This window comes from Cherax quadricarinatus, chromosome 33 (genome assembly GCF_038502225.1).
Source record: "Cherax quadricarinatus isolate ZL_2023a chromosome 33, ASM3850222v1, whole genome shotgun sequence".
Classification (NCBI taxonomy): Eukaryota; Metazoa; Arthropoda; class Malacostraca; order Decapoda; family Parastacidae; genus Cherax; species Cherax quadricarinatus.
Genome location: NC_091324.1, coordinates 5,584,744 through 5,608,400, shown reverse-complemented (window position 1 = coordinate 5,608,400; position 23,657 = coordinate 5,584,744). Strand labels below are relative to the sequence as shown.

Genomic DNA, 23,657 nt, shown 5'->3' with positions numbered 1-23,657 from the left:
TTAAAAAAGAAAAAGTGCTTTCTCGCCTCCTAACCCCAGCTTGCATCTGATGAAATATCAAATTGTGGAGTCCATTACAATATTCCATAAAACAGCAAGCATTGGATATTATTTTTGGGATTGTGCTTGGATATGGATTCCTGTTTGCTATTCATCTTGAGCTGGCCAGCAGCTCAACAGTGTAAAAGAATCACTGGATCTCTCATGTCATGGCAATTGTAAACATTTATGGCCAAAAATGTCTGCTAAAACTACCATATCTCTTTAACTAGTGGTGGCAAATTAAACAGCAAAAATGTAAACTATAATGACTTATACAATGTGAAATGTTTCAAATATTAAATTATGAAATATAATATTAACTTACATAATTATTTACATATAGTACAATAGAGATCTCTCTAAAATAGGAATTAACTGCTGTTCTATGAACATGTCATAGATTATACATCAATGAATGGCTGGAAGCTTAGCATTCAGCAGCATATGTAACTCAAATTCTGAGAAAACACTGATTACTAACACTTGATATACAAGTTAACATAAAAAAGTAAGTACTGTATCTGGCTCTTGGATTAGTCACTGTGATGTAAGAATACAACTCTAGAGACAAAAATGTAAATGGTTTATATGGCCTTTGATATACAAGGCAACAACTAGTTGAAGAAGTTTTAAAAAAATATAGAAGTGGATTATGTAGTAGAACAAAATCTGGAGATATGATTAACCACACAACTTTTTCCTTGTCATTTTAATATTTTATATTTCTTTAAGAGGTTAATGCTATTTTAAGTTTAAATAGTAAACTTCAACATGATTGAGAGTGAAAATTCCTTCTCTATTCCCTGACCTTGGTCATTTTAATGACTTAATACTGTGAGAGGAGGCTTTGCTCTTGCCATGATAGGTCTAAAATGATCTGAAAGTAAAAATAAATACTCACAATTTGTAACAACTTTTTCTTGCTCAAAAATATGTTACACTGCCATTCTCTAAATATGAAGGAAAGGCTTGCCTTGCAAACAAACTACATTATATTCACCCAACCTTGATCACTATAATTCATAACAACAATTATGTATATGACCCAATAAAATAATAAATTTATATGATTTGTATTAGGTGACGACTTACTTGGAGATGAAATATTTAACTTTGCAAGTAACATATTCCAGAACACGAAAACTTAGGCAGATAAACCATTCAAGCACAACAAGTAGACTCCATAACAGTTAAGGGTGAGAAGGATGAAGGCAACTTGTCAGTGGAATCCACGAGTTTGAGCTCCATAATCTGTGCCAGCTAGACCTCGGCCAATCAGCGCCAAGTCTGTCACTGCTTCAAGGATTTTACGCTTGCTTCCACGATTCCTGGAAGAAATGTATCTAATCACATATGTAATTTTCAGCAATTACTTTTCAGTAAACAATTTAGTGACCATGACCATTAAATATTTTTTTATATATTAATGTTATTTAAACTACTGTTTAAACAGGCATCTTATCAACTGAATTAGAGTAATCTTCAGAACATTTGCACCATCAAAAAGATAAACAAATTATTACTCAGATACTACAACATATTTAGCAGCACAATATACATAAAAAATATTTGCCTAAAACATAAATGACCCCATAAAACTTTTAAACAATTACTGACAATGTAAACACCACTGCAAATATACTTATTATTCCTTCCACAGTGCAATTTAACATTTTTTCTTATTAACACATCGGTTGTTTCCCACCAAGGCAGGGTGCCCCAAAAAAGAAGAAACACTTTCATCATCATTCACTTCACCACTGTCTTGCCAGAGGTGCACCTATACTGTAATTAAAAAACTGGAACATATCAACACCCCTCCTTCAGAGTGCAGGCACTGTACTTCCTGCCTCCAGGACACAGGTCCAGCTTGTCGTTTCCCTGAATCCCTTCATAAACGTTATTTTGCTCAAACTTGAACAGCACGTCAGATCACAAAAGCCACTTGTCTCCACTCACTCCTATCTAACACGCTCATGCATGTTTGCCCCTTGCACACAAAATCTCCTTTACTCCCTCTCTCCAACCTTTCCTAGGTTGACCCCCTACTCTGCCTTCTTTCCACTACAGATTTATACACCCTTCAAACCATTCTATTTCGTTACATCCTCTCTAAATATCCGAAACACCTCAACAACCCCTCCTCAGCTCTCTAGACAATAGTTTTAGTAACCCTGCACCTCCTCCTAATTTCTAAACTACAGATTCTCTACATTATATTCACACCACGCATTACCCTCAGACACAACATCTCCACTGCCTCCAGCCTTCTCCTTGGTGCAATATTCACTACCCATTCTTCACACTCATGTAAGAGCATTGGTATAACTATACTCTCGTACATTCCCCTCTTTGCTTCCATGGATAGTGTTCTTTGTCTCCAAAGACTTCTCAGTGCACCACTCACCTTTGTCCCCTCATCAATTCTATGATTCACCTCATCTTTCATAGACCCATCTGCTGCCAAGTCCACTCCCAAATATCCAAATATATTCACTTCCTCCATGCTCCTTCGCTCCAATCTGATATCCAATCTTTTATTACCAAAATTTTTTGTTACTCTCGTCACCTTACTATTTCTATGGTCACTTTTAATTTCCTTCTTTTACATACCCTACCAAACTCTTCCACAAACCTCTGCAACTTCTCTTCAGAATCTCAAAAAAGCAAAACTCAACTGTGACAACTCCCACTTTGTATTAGATTCTTTATCTTTTAATCTCACACCTCTTGCCAACACATGAGAATTCACTTCTCTTACAACCCTATATATAAATATATCAAACTATGGCAACATCACACATCCCTGTTTCTAAAACCTACTTTTACTGGGAAATAATCGCCCTCTCTCCTACATACTCTAACCTGAGTCTCACTATCATTGTAAAAACTCTTTACTGCTTTTAGTAACCTACCTTCAATTCCATACATTTTCAATATCCATAAACTGCTATAAGTTTACAAAGACAAACACAGTACTTTATTTGGTTAACATTGGTATGTTAACCAGATCATTCATGCACAACTTTAAGAGAGTAGTCAATAATACTTCTCTACAAAATTAAAGTACAGTAGTTTGCTAGTTTTCCAGTATCCTTCATAAATATTACCATGCTCACACTCCAACAGTTTTGTGCATCAAATTTCAAATAGCATTTGTCTCCACTCTAACCTAATAAGTTTGCATATGATGGCTGAATGTTCAAGCCCTTCCCCCTCAATTACAGTACCTCTTTTACACGTCCCTTCCAACCTATCCGTGGATATTCCCTACATATACATGAACTATTGCCCTGACCTCTCTCTGAATTATTTGTAATTACTTCATCCCTTCAAAGGAGGGAGTAAGGTGTTTTGATACTAGTACAGGTCTCTAATCCAAGGACTTTCTTTCCTTGGATCAAGCTTGATAATTCCCTAGGTACTGTATGAGTTTTACTGGTAATGGAAGCAGTGATATGTACACACGCTTTATGGCTTACTGAAAATGGTAAACTAAAGTTGTGCAATATAAGCAGAAGCCCTAGGTAGTAGGCTGGTAGACAGCAACCACCCAGGGAAGTACTACTGTCCTGCCAGTGAGAGTAAAATGGAAACCTGTAACTGTTTTACATGATGGTAGGATTGCCGGTGTCTTTTTTTCTGTCTCATACTCATCTTGCTGCTTATACTTACACTTAGGTCACACTGCACATGCATAGACAAGCGTGTAAATGCACCCTTCTGGGTTTTCTTCTATTTCCTTACTAGCCTCTTTTTCTTGTTTATTTAGCATCTCCATGGGGAAGTGGAACAATTCTTCCTCTGTAAGCCATGCATGCCATAAGAGACGAATAAAATGCTGGGAGCAAGGGGCTAGTAACCCCACCACCATGCCACCACCACCTCGCTATTTCACTTCATGACAACTCTTTGACTGAAGAAATACTTCCTAACATCCCTGTGACTCACCTGAGTCTTCAACTTCCAATTGTGACCCCTTCTCCTGTATAAATTACTAAATTTAAAAAGAGAAACTTTTGTTTTTCTTTTTACGTTACCCTGCCCCGGTGGGATATGGCTGATTTTGTTGAAAAAATAAAAAAGTACAGTGCAACCTCAAAAATCGAACGCATCGAAAAAAGGACCCTTTTTTCGGACAAACTGTGTCCCTATTATCGAACGCGCCCCTATTTTCGGACCGCCGGGTACGGGACCTGTCCGCCGGCCTGCTCTGTCCGCGTCCCTGCGCAGGCGCTGTGAGCAGTCTAGCTTTGTTTATGCTTGAGTGAACACTAACCTGCGCTCTCATTCACACATTTTACGATTATTTCATTGTGTTTAGTGCTTGTGGGACTGTGAAATAAGCTGCCATAGGCCCAAAGAAACTTGCTAGTGGTACCCCTGTGGTAAGGAAAGTGAGAAACACCACAGATGTGAAGAAGGAAATAATACAGATGAGAGTGGAATGATGTCCAAATGTTTGTGGAGAAGTACCACCCTCAGCAAGCTGAAACAAGCCATCTTTGCAACAAGCTCAGTGACAGAACCATGTCCCATTTTAGGGAAATGTTAAAGAGGCGCCAGAAACAGAGGACTGTGGACAGTTATTTTGTGAGACAGGGGTCCTGTGACTCTCAAGCTGGTCCTAGTGGCATTAAAAGACAGAGAAGGGAAGTAACCCCAGAGAGGGCTTTACCTGAAGTCTTCATGGAGGGGAATTCTCCTTCCAAACACTAACCCCAACTCCCTCTCTCCTCCTCCCTATCTTCCAGATGCCATCACCAATCTTCAATAAAGGTAAGTAAAAATGTTATTTTATATTTATTACTATACATAATTAAAAACTATAGTATTTGTTGTATGTAAAACTGTAATTAATCTCTATAAAATGTATTTTTTGTGTGAATATTTTTTGGTTTCTGGAACGGATTAATTGTATTTCCATTATTTCTTATGGGAAATATCGCTTCAAATTTCAGACTTTTCGAATTTAGAACTAGCTCCTGGAACGGATTAAGTTCGAAATGTGAGGTTCCATTGTATGGGCCAACAGGCCTACTGCAGTGTTCTTCCTTTCTTATGTTCTTATGTCTGAAAACCTCTTGAAGAGATGCAAATAAGAATAAGTGAGTGGGTTTATAACCCTTTGACTGTTTCGGTCGTATATATACATCTTACGCACCACCGTTTCTGACGTATTTATATGTGTAAATTCAAGCGGCTTCAAATAAAGAGGGAGAAAGCTGGTAGGCCCACATGTGAGAGAATGGGTCTGTGTGGTCAGTGTGCACCACATAAAAAAAATCCTGCAGCACGCAGTACGTAATGAGGAAAAAAATGACAAATTTTGGGGATTAAAACGCCGACTTTGAGGTGTACTTTCATATAGTATTTACCTATTTATCGTTGTATTCTTGTTTTCATGGTCTCGGGTGATAAAATGGAAAACATATTACAGAAATAGAGATGATTCTGATTACTTTCACGATGAAAACGACCTTGAAATTGAGCTCAAAGTAGCGGAAATGTTCGATTTTTACCAATGTTCAGAAGTAAGCAAATCACACCACATGTCCAATACACTTCAACTGGGGAGTCTAATATTCTTTCACTAGTGCACTGATATTATTTATACCATTTTTAAAATAATGCAGTAGTCTGCATAACAGTAAATTTTGTGTTTTTTTGTATGAATAAAAAATCAAAATAGAAAGCAATAGTAATGTAAGAGGGGCCTAGAGACGTGACTAATGAACAGAGGATATGTTATTTTAGTACCAAGAATGTCTACAGTGTTTATTCTGGACATTTTGAAATTGGCATCTTTTTTAATTTGTGTGAAATTGGCCAAATTGCCAATTTCTGACTACAATGGACCCCCGGTATACGATATTAATCCGTTCCTGAGAGCTCATCGTATGCCAAAATTATCGAAAGGCGAATTAATTTTCCCCATAAGAAATAATGGAAATCAAATTAATCCGTGCAAGACACCCAAAAGTACTATGGAAAAAAAGTTTTATGACATGAAATATTAAGTTTAATGCATACAAACTGAAGAAGACATGCACAGTTAGTAGTACTCTACTAACAATAGAATACATGACACTTACCTTTAATGAAGATCTGGTGATGATTGATGTGATGGGAGGAGGGGAGAGTGTCGAAGTTGTTAACCCTTTGACTGTTTTCGACGTATAAATACGTCTTACGAGCCAATGTTTCTGACGAATATATACTCAATAATTCTAGCGGCTTTAAATCAAGCGGGAGAAAGCTGGTAGGCCCACATGTGAGAGAATGGGTCTGTGTGGTCAGTGTGCACCACATAAAAAAAATCCTGCAGCACACATTGCGTAATGAGAAAAAACAACTCTGATCGTTTTTTTGGAATAAAACGCCGAATTTGAGGTGTATTTTCGTATAGTATTTATCGTTGTATTCGCGTTTTCATGGTCTTAGGTGATAAAATGGGAAACATAATACAGAAATAGAGATGATTTTCATTACTTTGATGATGAAAACGACCTTGAAACTGAGCTCAAAGTAGCGGAAATGTTCGATTTTTACCAATGTTCAGGAGTAAATAAATCACACCACACGTCCAATACACGTCAACTGGGGAGTCTAATATTCTTTCACTAGTGCACTGATATTATTTATACCATTTTTACAATAATGCAGTAGTCTGCATAACAGTAAATTTTGTATTTTTTTGTATGAATAAAAAATCAAAATAGAAAGCAATAATAATATGAGGGGGGCCTAGAGATGTGACTAATGAACAGAGCATATGTTATTTTAGTGCCACGAATGTCTACCTTGTTTATTCTGGACCCTATTTTGAAATTGGCATCTTTTTTAGTTTGCGTGAAATTGGCCAAATTGCCAATTTCTGACCACCATATTGGGTACTCCAAATTAGTAAATGGGAGGTTTCTTGTACTCAGCTGATAGATAAAATGGAGTTCTAAAGAAATAGCTATGAGTTTGGTCAACTGGAAGAATGGAATTGGCTGAAAATAGGGCTCAAAGTCGGCAAAATCGCCGATACGCATATGTCGCCGAGACCACTAACTTCGAGGGAGCATAATTCCATGAGTTTTCGATCAAATCTCGAACTTTTGGTGTCATTACCATCGGGAAAAGATTCTCTATCATTTCATAAGAAAAAATAATTTTTTTTTTTTTAAAAAATGAGCGACAGAATGACAGTTTCAGAAAGGGGCCCGAAACAGTCAAAGGGTTAATGTTTAGAAGGGGAATCCCCTTCCATTAGGACTTGAGGTAGCAAGTCCTTTTCCGGGGTTACTTCCCTTCTTTTAATGCCACTAGGATCAGCTTGATAGTCACTGGACCTCTGTCGCACAACAAATCTGTCCATAGAGCTCTGTACCTCCCGTTCCTTTACGATTTGTCTAAAATGGGCCACAACATTGTCATTGTAATAGTCACCTGCACGGCTTGCAATAGCTGTGTTAGGGTGATTTTCATCCATAAAGGTTTGCAGTTCAACCCACTTTGCACACATTTCCTTAATTTTTGAAGTAGGCACAATTGATTCCACAACTAGCATAGGGTTCTTAGGGTTAGCCCCAAACCCTTCAAAATCTTTCTTGATTTCCATACTAATTCTCACCCTTTTTACCACAGGGTTGGCACTAGAAGCTTTCTTGGGGCCCATGGTGACTTATTTTGCAGAAACAAGCACCAAAAACACTGGTAATATGGAATGTACTGAATGCATGCTTAGATGCGAGCACACTGGCTGGCTTGTAAACACTGGCACTCATGTGGACAAGTCCCAGACGAATTGTGTGTGGTGGGTTTTTTAACGAGTGGCGAGGTAAAATTTTTGCGTTAAAATGTATCGAATACCGGATTTAATGTATACCGATGCCATCGAATGCCGGGGGTCCACTGTACTTTATTGGGTAGTTCAAATCGGTAAATGGGCGGTTTCTTGTACTCGACAGATAGAAAAAATGGAGTTCTAAAGAAATAGCTATGAGTTTGGTCACCTGGAACAACGAAATTGGCCAAAAACAGGGCTCAAAGTCGGTGAAATCGCCGATGCGTATATGTTGCTGAGACCGCTAACTTCGCGGGAGCGTAATTCTGTGAGTTTTCGACCAAATTTCGTACTTTTGGTGTCATTACCAAAGGGAAAAGATTCTCTATCATTTCATAAGAAATTTTTTTTTTTCCCAAAAATTTGTCGACATAGACTGACAGTTTCAGAAAGGAGCTTGCGACAGTCAAAGGGTTAAGACAATGAATGCTTTGTGAGTAGACATAATCAGTGTCATTGTATAAAATTATAACTAGTCAAATACATAATGTTATGGTCTGACAAAAAAAAAAAAAAAAAAAAAAAAAATGTATGGAATGAGCAGAAACGTGTTAACTCCCTGCCAGTGTTACACAAATTAGCATAAACTTCCTTTCCACGAAAAAACAGTTTAACAATACAAAATAGATCACTTACCTTTATACCTTTGAAGAGTTTCAAGAGTTAATCTACTCTCTGAGCCCGGCCATGACTTTTATTTACTTTTAGCTTTTCTACTATCAGGACTCCCAAAATGACTGCTTAAACAGTCGAGATTTATAAAAAAAAAAAAAAAATTTTAACAAGTCGGCCGTCTCCCACCGACGCAGGGTAACCCAAAAAGAAAGAAAATCCCCAAAAAGAAAATACTTTCATCATCATTCAACTCTTTCACCTCACTCACACATAATCACTGTTTTTGCAGAGGTGCTCAGAACACAACAGCTTAGAAGCATATACGTATAAAGATACACAACATATCCCTCCAAACTGCCAATATCCCGAACCCCTCCTTTAGAATGCAGGCGTTGTACTTCCCATTTCCAGGACTCCAGTCCGGCTATATAAAAATAACCGGTTTCCCTGAATCCTTTCACTAAATATTACCCTTCTCACACTCCAACAGATCGTCAGGTCCCAAATACCATTCATCTCCATTCACTCCTATCGAACACGCTCATGCACGCCTGCTGGAAGTCCAAGCCCCTCGCCCACAAAACCTCCTTTAGCCCTTCCTTTCAATCTTTTCGAGGACGACCCCTACCCCACCTTCCTTTCCCTACAGATTTAAATGCTCTCCATGTCATTCTACTTTGAACCATTCTCTCTAAATGACCAAACCACCTCAACAACCCCTCTTCAGCCCTCTAATACTTTTATTAATTCCACATCTTCTCCTAATTTCCACAATCCGAATTTTCTGCATAATATTTACACCACACACTGACCTTAGACAGGACATCTCCACTGCCTCCAACCACCTCCTTGCTGCTGCATTCACAACCCAAACTTCACACCCATATAAGAGTGTTGGTACCACTATACTTTCATACATTCCCTTCTTTGCCTCCATAGATAATGTTTTTTTGTCTCCACATATACCTCAATGCACAACTCACCTTTTTTCCCTCATCAATTCTATGATTAACCTCATCCTTCATAAATCCATCCGCCAACACGTCAACTCCCAAGTATCTGAAAACATTCACTTATTCCATACTCCTTCTCCCCAATTTGATATCCAATTTTTCTTTCTCTAAATCATTTGATACCCTCATCACCTTACTCTTTTCTATGTTCACTTTCAACTTTCTACCTTTACACACACTCCCAAACTCGTCCACTAACCTTCGCAATTTTTCTTTAGAATCTCCCATAAGCACAGTATCATCAGCAAATAGCAACTGTGTCAATTCCCATTTTGTATTTGATTCCCCATAATTTAATCCCACCCCTCTCCCGAACACCCTAGCATTTACTTCTTTTACAACCCCATCTATAAATATATTAAACCACTATGGTGACATTACACATCCCTGTCTAAGACCTGCTTTTACCGGGAAGTAGTCTCCCTCTCTTCTACACACCCTAACCTGAGCCTCGCTATCCTCATAAAAACTCTCTACAGCATTTAGGAACTTACCACCTATTCCATATACTTGCAACATCTGCCACATTGCTCCCCTATCCACTCTATCATATGCCTTTTCTAGATCCATAAATGCAATAAAAACTTCCCTACCTTTATCTAAATACTGTTCACATATATGCTTCAATGTAAACACTTGATCTACACATCCCCTACCCACTCTAAAACCTCCTTGCTCATCCACAATCCTACATTCTGTCTTACCTCTAATTCATTCAATTATAACCCTACTGTATACTTTTCCTGGTATACTCAGTAAACTTATTCCTCTATAATTTTTACAATCTCTTTTGTCCCCCTTCCCCTTATATAAAGGGACTATACATGCTCTCTGCCAATCCCTAGGTACCTTCCCCTCTTTCATACATTGACTAAACAAAAATACCAACCACTCCAACACTATATCCCCCCCTGCTTTTAACATTTCTGTCATGGTCCCGTCAGTTCCAGCTGCTTTACCCTCTTTCATTCTACGTAATGCCTCACGCACCTCCCCCATACTCACATCCTGTTCTTCTTCACTCCTAAAAGATGGTATACCTCCCTGGCCAGTGCATGAAATTACCGCCTCTCTTTCTTCGTCGACATTTAAAAGTTCCTCAAAATATTCTCGCCATCTACCCAAAACCTCCATCTCCCCATCTACTAACTCCCCTACTCTGTTTTTAACTGACAAATCCATTTGTTCCCTAGGCTTTCTTAACTTGTTTAACTCACTCCAAAAATTTTTCTATTTTCATTAAAATTTCTTTACAGTGCCTCTCCTACTCTATCATCTGCTCTCCTTTTGCACTCTCCATATACTCTGCTCTTCTTATAACACTTCTGCTTTGTAAAAACCTCTCATAAGCTAACTTTTTCTCTTTTATCACACCCTTTACTTCATCATTCCACCAATCACTCCTCTTTCCTCCTGCACCCACCCTCCTATAACCACAAACTTCTGCCCCACATTTTAATACTGCATTCTAAAACTATTCCAACCCTCTTCAACCCCCCCCCCCCCACTACTCATACTTGCACCAGTCTACCTTTCTGCCAATAGTTGCTTATATCTCACCCGAACTTCCTCTTCCCTTAGTTTATACTTTCACCTCCTGAAATTGTAGAGAATCTTTTCTGAAGATAATGACACCAAAATATTAAATTTGGTAGAAAACCTATGGGAATACACAGGTGCATATTTGCTGGTCACGGTGTAATTTAAACAGTGGCAATTTCACCTACTTTACGTCCTATTTTAAGCAAATTTCATTGCTCAATTCGACTAAATTCTTAGCTGTTTCACTAACATGACTTTTATCAGATCTGCTTCAATTATTCTGATGACATAAATCACAACCAATCATTCTTGGTTATATTTTAATATTCGTGAAACAAAGTAAAACTTTTTGTTTTTTAGTGACGGACTCAACATGGAAGGCAAGTGATATATAGGAGAGCTCTTAGGATGTGATTAATGAACAGAGAAAAGGTTGCTTTAGTGGCTGGAATGCCTACAATGTTTATTTTGGACTCTCCAATTTTGTGTAAATTAGGCCAAACTACCAACTTATGCAATTTTTATAAGAGGGATGTGAATGTTGCAGTTCCGTGGGGCATCTGAACTGTCTTACCAGCGAGTTTCTAGCAACACAGCGACTGAATGAATGATGGTATTTTTTTTTGTGGGGAGGAGGGGGGGGGGACTTTACCTAGGTGGAAGATAGCTGAAGTGTTAAGAAAAAGCAATTTACATCTTTACCAATGTACTTAACATTATTATTATTTTAAGGTGATAAACTCATAAGTGTTTTACAGCACCTGAAAAATGGGAGGCAATGAGGTTTGATCCAAGGAAGGGGAGAACCAGTACAGTTCAGTGGAACAATAACTTCTCATCATATGACATAAACATGAAAATATAAATTTTACAAAGAGCAATAACTGGGGCATCTTACTCACCTCTGACTTCTTTTTGTCTATTATAATTACTTACTTTAAAACCTTCTTGGCAAAATCTTCCTTTTGTTGCGCAGTAACACGTGGTAACAAGAAAGTTTCATCAGCTTGTACAGTCTTGAAAGTGCGAGCAAGATCATCTCCATACATTTTGCATAGTGCACTTAAAACATCACTGAAGCTACTCAGGCTATGGCGGGGTGAATTACCTTAAGAGAAAACAAATACCGTATATAGAACTAATGAATTTAGTAAATTTATAATGGTATTTCAACATTTTATTGAACAGTAAAATAAAAATTATTTGGCAAGCCAATATTAAAAAGTTTTTACAAAATACACATACATATACAAAACATGAGCGTTCTGACGAGAGTTTCTGTATTGTGAGCTACAACTGGCTGCAGACATCCTCCTGCTGGGTCTCTGCTAAAATTAATAAAGCCAGCTAAGAAATGACCTGCACTTCGAACTGTTCCTTCTTCAGGTAATTTGAGGGCTTCTACACCTGTCAACAAGAAGTCAGGAATGTAAATTACACTAAGATACATCTTAAAGCTTCCTGATTGTATAAACAAAATCACAAGAAATAAAATATACTACAAATGTCTCCAAGCCCATCAATGATGGACAAGTAGTACATCAAGATATTCTTAACCACAATTACGAGCTAGTTTGAAGATAAACTGAAAACTTACCGAGATGGAATAATGGTGCTAAATGGTTATGGTTAGCCGTTGTTAGATGAGGAGTTTTCTTGAATGTAGCAGTAAGAAGCGTAAGACAACCATGGACAGCATCAGTATGGTTCCACAAATCTGCTGAAGCTCTACTCAAGGTTGTCGAAGTGACCATTCGTAACAAAACTCCCATGTTTGCTTCTTGGCTGCCTTCTCGGCCAAACAGTATAACAAGCTGGGCAAACACATGATCAAAATACATCATTATTCAAGGTTATAACATATGCAGGCTTTATGCTTTTGACTCAGTCATGCAAATTACACATTAACAAAAATAGAGGGTTGAATTAATCACTCCTTCATACAGCCCTCTAATCACATTTCCTAATTTTCTTCCTTCCTAACTACACATGATGGACAACCACCTTGCATGTAGGTTACATTCCTGAAAAATGTACCTATATTTGAAAGCACAACTGGTGAAGAACTTGCTGGAAAAGTTGGGCCTATGTTCAAGTACATAAATAACCCGCACATAGGAAAGAGGAGTTTATGACAACACACACAAATAACCCGCACATAAAAGAGAGAAGCTTACGGCGACGTTTCGGTCCGACTTGGACCATTTACAAAGTCACAATAACCAGAAGTGGAGCAGGACGGCTATATATAGGCAGGAAGAGGCGGCGGCGGCAGCACATGAATGGTATATAATACCGACAAGATGAAATTAAGACACCCGGGCACCTCTATCGTAGACGTTTCACACAAAGACGTCCACAACAAAGACCAGCAGCAGCAGCAGCAGCAGCAGCAGCAGCGGCAGCGGCGGCGGCGGGGAATAAAGAGGACGAGTCAGTCAAATACAAAGGAAGGGGAGCACTGCAAGGGAGCTAGGCGCCCACAGAGGGAGAGCAAGTGCACAGAGGTGCGTGAAAGGGGAAGTGGTGTAATAAATGAAGAAGGAACAGAAACATGAGACAGAAGAGAGAAAGACAACCCAGAGGAGAAAAAGGAAAGAGGAAAGGGGAAGAGGGAGAAGAAGAAAAAGAAAAAGAAAAAATCAGGAGTCAGGTTAAGTCATGGGTGTTCTGAAGTTTGGAGCATTTTACAATGGAGTGGGAGAGGAAGGCATCTACAGAGACGAAGCCAGGGCTAAGATTCATACAAGGAAAGTTGTGTATTAGAGAGGATTCAACTAGACTGCGACTGTTCGAGTTGGAAGTAGGGAAGACAGTTTTAGCAGAAGACCAGTCAATAAGATGGCTATGATCTCTGACGTGACAGAAAAGAGCATTGTTAGTGTCGGCAAGCCTAACACTATTTTTGTGCTCCCTAAGTCTGTCAGAAAGAGATCGACCAGTTTCTCTGAAGTATTGAAGAGGACAGGAGGAGCAAGAAATAGAGCAGACACCAGGAACATCTGTAGAGGGAGGAGATTAGTGCGAAGAGTGTTAGTCTGGCGGAAGGTAAGCTTGATGTCTAAGGGACGGAGAGAATTGTTGAGATTAGAAAGACCGGAAATGTAGGGAAGGCAGAGGATAGAAGAGTTCCCAGGAGTAGAGAGTTTGGGAGAGAAGAAATTACATTTAGCACGTGAGAGGGCAGAGTCTATGAAATGGGAAGGGTAGCCAAGACGGGAAAACGAATTATGAAGAGTGGAAATTTCTGCTGGAAGGAACTGAGGATCACAGATGCGGAGGGCATGGAGAAAGAGGGAAATAAGAACACTTTTCTTGACAGGGGAAGCATGATAGGAAAAGTAGTGAATGTACATGCCACTGTGCATAGGTTTTCGGTAAACGTTAAAGGAAAAACCTGTATCTGAGCGGTGGACATGGACATCAAGGAAAGGAAGCAAGGAATTAGATTCCCATTCAGCTTTAAACTTAATGGAAGGGGCAAGATTATTAAGAGCTTCAAGAAAAGGTTGGGAGAGACTGGAGTCATGAGGCCACAGAGCAAAGATGTCATCCACATAGCGGAGCCAGAGTGAAGGTTGCACATCGAGGGTAGGAAGAAGAACAGTCTCGAAGTATTCCATGTAAAGATTAGCATCTGTGATCCTCAGTTCCTTCCAGCAGAAATTGGCCTATTTTCGGCCAATTCCAATGTACTATTCGACAAAAATCATAACTATTTCGCTAGAACTCCATTTTTTCTATTGAATGAGTACAAGAAACCACCAATTTACAGATTTCAACTATCCAATACAGTGGTCAGAATTTAGCAATTTTGTCAATTTCACACAAATTTCAAAAGATGCCAATTTCCAAATAGGGTCCAGAATAAACAAGACATTCCTGGCACTAAAATAACATTTCCTCTGTTCATTAGTCACGTCCCCAGGCCCCTCTTACATTTTTTTTGCTTTCCACTTTGAATTTTTGTTCTCACACAAAAAATAAGATTTACTGTTATGCAGACTACTGCATTAGTGTAGAAATGGTATAAATAATATCAGCGCACTTGTGAAAGAATATTAGACTCACCAGTTGATGTGTATTGGACGCTTAGCATGATTTGTTTACTTTTGAACTTTGGTAAAAATTGAACATTTCTGCTACTTTGAGCTCAATTTCAAGGTACTTTTCATTGTAAAACCAATCAAAATCATCTTAATTTCTGTAATATGTCTTCCATTCTATACAATGAGACCAGGAAACCTAGAATACAGCAATAAATACCATACAAAGTCTCTGTTTTAATCCCAAAATGTGGTCGAAGTTTCTTTTTTCTCATTACATACTGTGTGCTGCAGGATTTTTTTTATACTGCGCACACTGACCACATAGACCCATTCTTTCATATGTAGGCCTACCAGCTTTCTCTCACTAGATTTGAAGGCGCTAGAATTTATGCGTACTAGTACGTCATGGACACTGGTGCGTAAGCCGTACTAGTATGTCCGAAACCCTGAAAGGGTTAAAAATGTTGGTAAGGCCAATTTTTCCATAAGATCCCATTTGAGAAGTGTCTAGGACAATAATTTTCCCTATGCAATTGGAGTTTTTACATTAAGCAAGCCTAATTTTCTCATAAGAGCCCATTTTACAATTTGCCATACAGACCAGGATGATAACATAATGCAACACAACAACTTAGATAAGCATTATAAATATTGTAGAAGTGGCTTGGCACATGACACTTAAACACTCATCACAAGGCCTAACACATACTCTGCCACCATAGCTTAGTCTGACTGCACCAGTCTGCTCTCACGAAGCCTATCTTTCCTCCATTGGTTTAACTTCTTAAATGAATGGCATCTTAGATAGAGTATTTATTCCAGAAAAGGAGCTTCATTAAGAAAGGAATCCAAGAGGCATAACTAAGCAAAAATTAGTAGGAATTATAAACAAGTGATTCACTGAGTTGTTCATAACAACCAGTCTGAAGAAATAAATTGTGTGATATGCTAAGCCTGTGCGAGTCAATCATAAACCCGTGAGGAACAATCATAAACCTGTGAGGGTCAATGATCAGCATGTGTGGATCAATCAACTCAAGGACTCTGGGCTCAATCCTCCATATACTGATTGTGAGACTATTACATTACCTGATTTAACAGTAAAACCTCAATTTAAATTACCCTGATTTAATTAATTTTGGATTTAATGGACAAAATCCGAAAACAATGGATGAAGTTCAGTGTCTCGAGAACTGTCTGTTGCTGTTACCATCCATTGGGATAATTGATTTTGGACAAGGGTCTTCCAAAATTGTCTGATATTGTTACAATCCCAGGACAATAATCTCATAAACCTGTGAGGGTCAATGATCAGCATGTGTGGATCAATCAACTCAAGGACTCTGGGCTCAATCCTCCATATACTGATTGTGAGACTATTACATTACCTGATTTAACAGTAAAACCTCAATTTAAATTACCCTGATTTAATTAATTTTGGATTTAATGGACAAAATCTGAAAACAATGGATGAAGTTCAGTGTCTCGAGAACTGTCTGTTGCTGTTACCATCCATTGGGATAATTGATTTTGGACAAGGGTCTTCCAAAATTGTCTGATATTGTTACAATCCCAGGACAATAATCTCATTATTTGGATTTAATGGACAAATGACATTACTGGACATCCTCTTCTCTATTAGTCTGTTAAATCAAAGTTCACTGTTCTCACCGAACTCTTCATGAGTTGACAGTAACAAAAAATATTATTAAATAACAATGTAGAAATATTATAGCACAACAGTCAGTATAATGACACCGACATAAGCCATACAACAATATGACTTAAACACTTTCAAAATAATGTGACGAATTAATCTGTACACAAAAGGTAATATTAATGAATTCAGATTAGCACCTCAGTATGCCCTGCTATTAAAACATTTTGGCCTGATTATTTTTTTTGCAATACACAAAAATAATTTGCTTACCTGTTTAACTAAATCTAATATTGCTGGGTTGAGGGATGCTTCATAAAGCTGAGGTATAATTTCTAGGATTGCTGGTAAGATGGCTACACAATCATCTACCAGAGTGCTAATGCTGTTTTTTAGAAGTTTACAGAGAGCCTGAAAATAAACAATGTTTTAAAAATGTTAAAAACACGACCTAACCTCACCATATTTGCCCCTAATAACTCGAAACCTTAGAGTCAAAATCCCACATGTGCAACACAAGTAAAATAAATCGAACCAAATTAATTTTTTACCCAATACTTTCCGTCCATAACCTTCTATATTTTTGTCCATTAATAAGTAAAATTCAAAAGACTATTAATGTAGCACTTTGAAAATTAAGTACATACTGTAGTTACTGAACTTGAAATCCTAACACTGGATCCCACAAACTCTGATTGCAAAATCACTATTGTACAGCAGCAGTTACTGAGTAAATTAAAGTGAAAATTATACTATTACAGAGAATACTGTGAAATTATGACAACAGTTGACAAGAAGTGATGAAAAGACGAAGGTTCTTCTGGCTTTCTTGATTTCTTCTTTTTTTTTGTTTATAGGGCACAGATCATTGTTGATGCTTTAACCCTTTGACTGTCGCAACCCCCAATCCTGAGGTGTCTCCTGGTGTCGCAAAATTTAAAAAAAAAAAAAAAAATAATTTTTTTTTTCTTATGAAATGATAGAGAATCTTTTCCTGATTGTAATGACACCAAAAAAAAAAATTGATGGAAAACTGACGGAATTACGCTATCAAGAAGTCAGCGACCTCAGAGATATTTACAAATCGGTGATTTCGCCCACTTTGAGCCCTATTTTTGGCTAATTCCATTGTTCCAGTCAACCAAACTCATAGCTATTTCTTTAGAACTCTGTTTTTTCTATCGATTGAGTACAAGAAACTGCCCATTTACTGATTTCAACTACCCAATAACGTGGTCAGAACTTTGCAATTTGGCCAATTTCACGAAAATTAAAAAATGTGACAATTTCAAAATAAGGTCCAGAATGAACAATGCAGACATTCCTGGCTCTAAAATAACATTTTCTTTGTTAATCAGTCATGTGTCCAGGCCCCTCTGATATTACTCTTGCTTTCTCTTTGAATTTTTATTCAAACAAAAAATAGAAGATTTACTGTTATGCAGACTACTGCAATACTGTAATAATTGTATAAATAACATCAACCCATTCATGACTGCATATTAGTATGGCTAGTTGGACATTTATTGAACAATGACATCATTTGTTTACTTTTGAACATCGGCAAAAATCAAACATTTCCCCTACTTTGAGCTCCATTTCTAGGTTGTTTTTATAGTAAAATCAATCAAAATCACCTCTTTTTCCATAATATGTTTTCCATTCTATCAAATGAGACCAAGAAAACGAGAATACAATCATAAATACAAAAATAGACCACAAAGTTGGCATTTTAATTAAAAACAACGGTTGGAGTTTTTTTTTTCTCATTATGCACTGTGTGCTCCAGGACTTTTTTTATATGGTGCACACTGACCACACAGACCCATTTTCTCACATGTGGGCCTACCAGGTTTCTCCTGCTTGATTTGAAGCCGCTAGAATTTATGTGTATATATACGTCAAACACGGTACCTCGTAAGACGTATATATACGACCGCGACAGTCAAAGGGTTAAATTTGGTACGACTGTACGCACAGTCTGCTCCCTTATGTTTATTTATAGAAATGACAGGTGATGGCAGGTTATATTTGTTGCTGAGAAAAGGAGACGATTATGATAGTCACCAGCATGGTGAAACCAATGATGAAGTGGATCTCTTTCAAAGGACATGTATAATATACAAAGCACTAGAGCTGTTTGGATAGTCAGCACTTTTTAACTTAAAAAGCTACTAACATCATTTTTAAGTCACTGCCACTGTAACTAATTTTCCGCTATTTTAAAATTATCCCATCATTACTAATGTGTAATATCAATGTCATTTTGCTATAATTCTGTCATATTACCAATATTATAATCACAATGTAATTAATTTAAAAATTTCTTAGTCCATTAGTTGCAATACAACCCATATCCATAATTAATTTAAAGTCACAGGCTACAAGTCACAAATTTTGATGAAAAAAGAAATCGCTTCTCTACTAAAGTTGAAAACTGGGTTAATGTGTTTTTAATGATGAACTCAAGCTGCTCAAATCCTGCTACAATAGTAAGGTGACTTAGCATATGAATGTGACTTAACATAATATTAAAGCTAACCTCTATGACTTCCTGGTCTGTTGTGGCTTTGGATGCAATATCAGACAAGAGAGGCATCAGCTGTTGCAAGACCAACAACAATGGCTGGGGAGCTCCACTCACTACCTGAAAAATTCACACAAGACATTGTTCAGTCAAGCGAAATATTTACCAATTACAGCATACCTTGTACACAGATATTCTTAAAAAAAAAAAAATCCTTATCCTTTTTAGCACTGGTTTTAGAGGAATAATATAAAGTTCCTACATCTATTTCGCATCATAAGAGCCAACCGCCTCAGCTGACCAAGACCAGGCCACAATTGGCAGGCAAAGGATCAAACCTCTTAACATTCTGTGCTGAATGACCCACAAGAATTTGGTGCTTCATGAAATACAACAAATATACATCTTAAGAAATATTATCATATTTCAGCTCATTTCACAGAGGATTATAAATTAATGATATTAAGTAACATTCTGTTCACATATGGTTCAATGCAATGCTGAAGCCATCTGCATGCCAAAACTTTCTATTAATCAGTTAAGTGGGTTTTTTTAACCCTTAAACGGTCCAAATAGATCGATGTTCAAATCCGTAGTGCTCCAAAAGTAGATCTATGTTTTTTTACATATTTTCAAATATAACAAAAAAAAAAAATGTAGATAAAAGTTGTTTTACACATTTTCAAATGTAAAAAAAAATGATGATGATGTACATTTTTTACACACTTTCAAATGTCGAAAAAACGTATACATGTATATACGTTTGGACCATTTAAGGGTTAATGGTTTTATTTTGAGAATATGTTAAAATTCAAGTTAGTAGAGGCATATACAATTGTGTATGACTATGTCCTTGAGGAAATCACAGCCAAAATAAAGCTGCTGATGGCTATGTGAGAGATATTTAGAACGTGCTAGAGTATATTGGAAAGGAGTGAATGGAGATGAATGGTTTTTGGGACCTGACAAGCTGTTGGAATGTGAGCAGGGTAATATTTTGTGAAGGGATTCAGGGAAACTGGTTAGCCGGACTTGAGTCCTGGAGGTGGCAAGTACAGTGCCTGCACTTTATTAAAGGAAGGGTTTGAGATATTGGCTGTTTGGAGTGACATCTAAACTGTTGTATCTTGGTGCTTATGCAAAGACAGTGATTATGTGTGAGTGATGGTAAAAGTGTTGAATGATGGTGAAAGTGTTGAATGATGGCAAGAGTGTTTCTTTCTTTTGTGGATCACCCTACCTCAGTGGAAGACGGCTAGTGTTAAAAAAAAAAAATGCACGTGCATAACGGTAGGACCAATACAATGTCTCCACTGTAGATTTTGCAGGCATGATAGGCTGAACCAAGCCAAGGCACAAGATGAGTCACCTAGCATTGTAGTCTGTTTTGTCTAAAGTTGAAGATGTTAAGGCATGCCATGGTACAGTTTTACAGCTACTTTTGTCAAGCAAAACTTGAAGGTGCATTAATGCTATAAATTTCTTGGTTGCCTTATTTGCAGCTTTAGCAACAGCTCTTTACAGTCATTGCTGTATTAAATTTTACCCTCAGGATATCAATACTGCTGAGTGCTGTCCATCTTTTCACTCTCATTTTTCCTCCAACAGTTATTTCATGCTGCCTTGAGATCATCAAAATCTCTGGTTTCCCTTTAGCAAGTATAACTTTGCATCACATAACCAAAGAAGATATAGCTAAAAGTTGTTGACTGATGTTCTGTATCTCAGTGTATGGGAAAATTTCCTTTTGCAAAAGTAAATGTTAGAATACATATGTACTTCCCTCCAAAAAAATTCCAATACCCCAACTACTTTTGAATGTCACTGTTGTATTCAATGACCATTCTACCTCATAGTCTTAATTGTGTTTAATATCAATGGAATCTCTCCTTTTTTACTTCCTACCACTTCATTGTTCTATCTTATTTTAATTGAAACTAACCATAGCTTGTCCTCAGTATTCTACCTCACTTTAAAAAATACTCTATCGCCCATTTTTATTTTAAAATCTCTATTATAGCCCAACCTTATTGTAAACTTTTTATTATTGCCCATTGTTATTTTATATTTTAGTGCCCAACTTTATTGTAAACTTTTCATCTTATTATTGCACTATTCTAGTCTTGAGTTAATAACCCAATCTTATACTTGCCCAATTTTACCAATACCTTATTGCCCAATCTATTTTAAGCTTTTTATTATTGCCCTTATTATTTGTAAAGTTTATTACCCAATTTTAATATATACTTTTTTATAATTGCCCTATTCTATTGTAGAATTTATCACCCAACTTTATTTTACTTTTCTTAACCTTTTGTTACCAATTTTTAAGCTTGTATATTCAACTCCAACTTTAATAATATCATGTGTACCACCTTACCATCATATTATAACCAAGTCATTGCCATTTTTATTTTTTTTATTTTCTTTTGCTACCTCAACTTGTGTATTTTGTCTTGTCAAATTAAATTTAGTTATACTCTAGTTCTTGTTAACAACTTTTATTAGACCTTAGTGCAATTACAAGTGAGAGTCTTATGCCATTTTAAACTAGTATTTTTTATATATTAGATTAAACCTAGTTGTACTTTAGCTCATTCTAGCTCAAAATATAGACAACACCAAATTCATTATATTAGACCTTAGTGCAATTACAAATGAGAGTCTGGTGCTATTTTTAATTTGTATTTTTATATTTTTAGTTTATACTGAGTTGTACTTTACCTCATTCTAGCACAACACATAGACAATATCAATTTCATTATGTTTATTAGTGACTCTACTCTATATGACCAAAGTGCTTTAGCTATATACTTGTCCAAACTCCCCACTACTACAGATATCAGTATTAGAACTCACAATACAGGATATAAATAACCACTATTTAAACCTAGAAGATGAATGATCACGTCGACCCTGATATAAACCTCCACAACATAACACCCAATCAAAATCTACTGGAAAGTAACTGCTTTTATTACACAGCATCACAAGCCAGCACTATCCTAAACAGTGCTAAAAGTCTATCAGTTCTTAACTACAACATCAGGTCCTTAACCAAACACTATGATGGCCTCCTGGCACTCCTTGAGTCACTAAAGACACCCTTCTCCTGCATTATTCTTACTGAGACCTGGCTTAAGCAGGACACAATAGATATCTACCCACTACCAGGTTACACAGCAATCCACAACTGCAGACCATACCAAGTTGGGGGTGGTATTGCAATCTATTACTCCAACCAACTATCTTGTATTAGCACCACTTGCTTTAGTGATGAAAATGGGGAATACATTTTTGCTAATTTTATTGTAAAAAACCTTAAGACGCCTAAAACAATCGGTGCCATTTACCGGATACCCCACACAAACATCTCAAATTTCAGTGAGAAATTAAAGGCACTAATAACAAAAAGACAAATGAACAAGCAACACCTTCTCTTAGCTGGAGACTTCAATATCAACCTTGGCCTACTAGATGATCAGCCTTTAACTGATTTCATCAACAATATGAACAACACACTTCTCATACCAACAATAACTAAACCAACCAGGCTCACTGAGACAAGTGCAACCATAATAAACCACATATGGACCAATATACTATCCCCCTTAAATCAGGGATAATCACAGACAGCACTACAGACCACTACCCAACCTTCCTCTTAACAAACATTAGTAAACCACCACTGGAATACAACAAAGTTTCATTTAGACTCCATGACGAGGCCTCAATAAGGAAGTTCACAGCAGACCTAGAGACTGTTGACTGGCCTACAGAATTCTCCAAGGCCAATGGTATTGACGATTGGACAGACATTTTTCTTAACAAATTACTTAGACTATACAACAAACATTGTCCTATAAAAATGAAACAGATCATGAATAAACAGCTCGGTTGCCCATGGCTAACCAGCAGCATTCTGAAATCCATTGATAAGAAACACCAATATGAAAAGTAATATAGACAGGGCTTAATACACAAAGATATTCTTAAACACTATTCATCAGTTCTCACCAAGGTAATAAAGAAAGCCAAACAACTGTACTACTCCAGCAGATTCACTGACACAAGAGGAGATATAAAAAAGACCTGGAAAACACTCTTTCAGATTCTGGGCACCCACAAACTGAAAAAAAAACAAGAATATTGTCCTAACTAAACCTAACGAAACACCACTGCATCCCACTGAAACAGCTAACAAGATAAACGACTTCTCAACCATAGATGGGAATTTCCCAAATTCCTTCTACCTTGTACCAACTGAGCCCACCAAAGTCACTGAGATTATAAAGTCACTTAAAAATAACTCAGGGAACCTGTCTCATGTCCCACCATTATTGTGCAAGTGAGCGGCCCATGTCCTTTCGCATGCTAT

At 37.3% G+C, this 23,657-nt stretch overlaps 1 protein-coding gene across 4 annotated transcripts in view; it reads right to left on the bottom strand.

The window, feature by feature from the left end:
• Positions 1–736: 736 nt before the first annotated feature.
• cdm (importin-13-like protein cdm) overlaps positions 737–23,657 on the bottom strand; it is a 546,045-nt gene continuing 523,124 nt past the window's right edge. For 3 of the 4 annotated variants that reach the window (XM_053784034.2, XM_053784033.2, XM_070090781.1), the window contains exons 14-19: positions 19,295–19,399; positions 17,026–17,163; positions 12,644–12,860; positions 12,292–12,453; positions 11,983–12,154; positions 737–1,370 (exon numbers count right to left, since the gene is read on the bottom strand). In XM_053784034.2, the coding sequence (XP_053640009.1) occupies positions 1,262–1,370; positions 11,983–12,154; positions 12,292–12,453; positions 12,644–12,860; positions 17,026–17,163; positions 19,295–19,399 (903 nt within the window). In that variant the 3' untranslated portion in view covers positions 737–1,261. The remainder of the gene's footprint in view (positions 1,371–11,982; positions 12,155–12,291; positions 12,454–12,643; positions 12,861–17,025; positions 17,164–19,294; positions 19,400–23,657) is intronic. The other variant, XR_011392708.1, reaches the window with a different exon arrangement.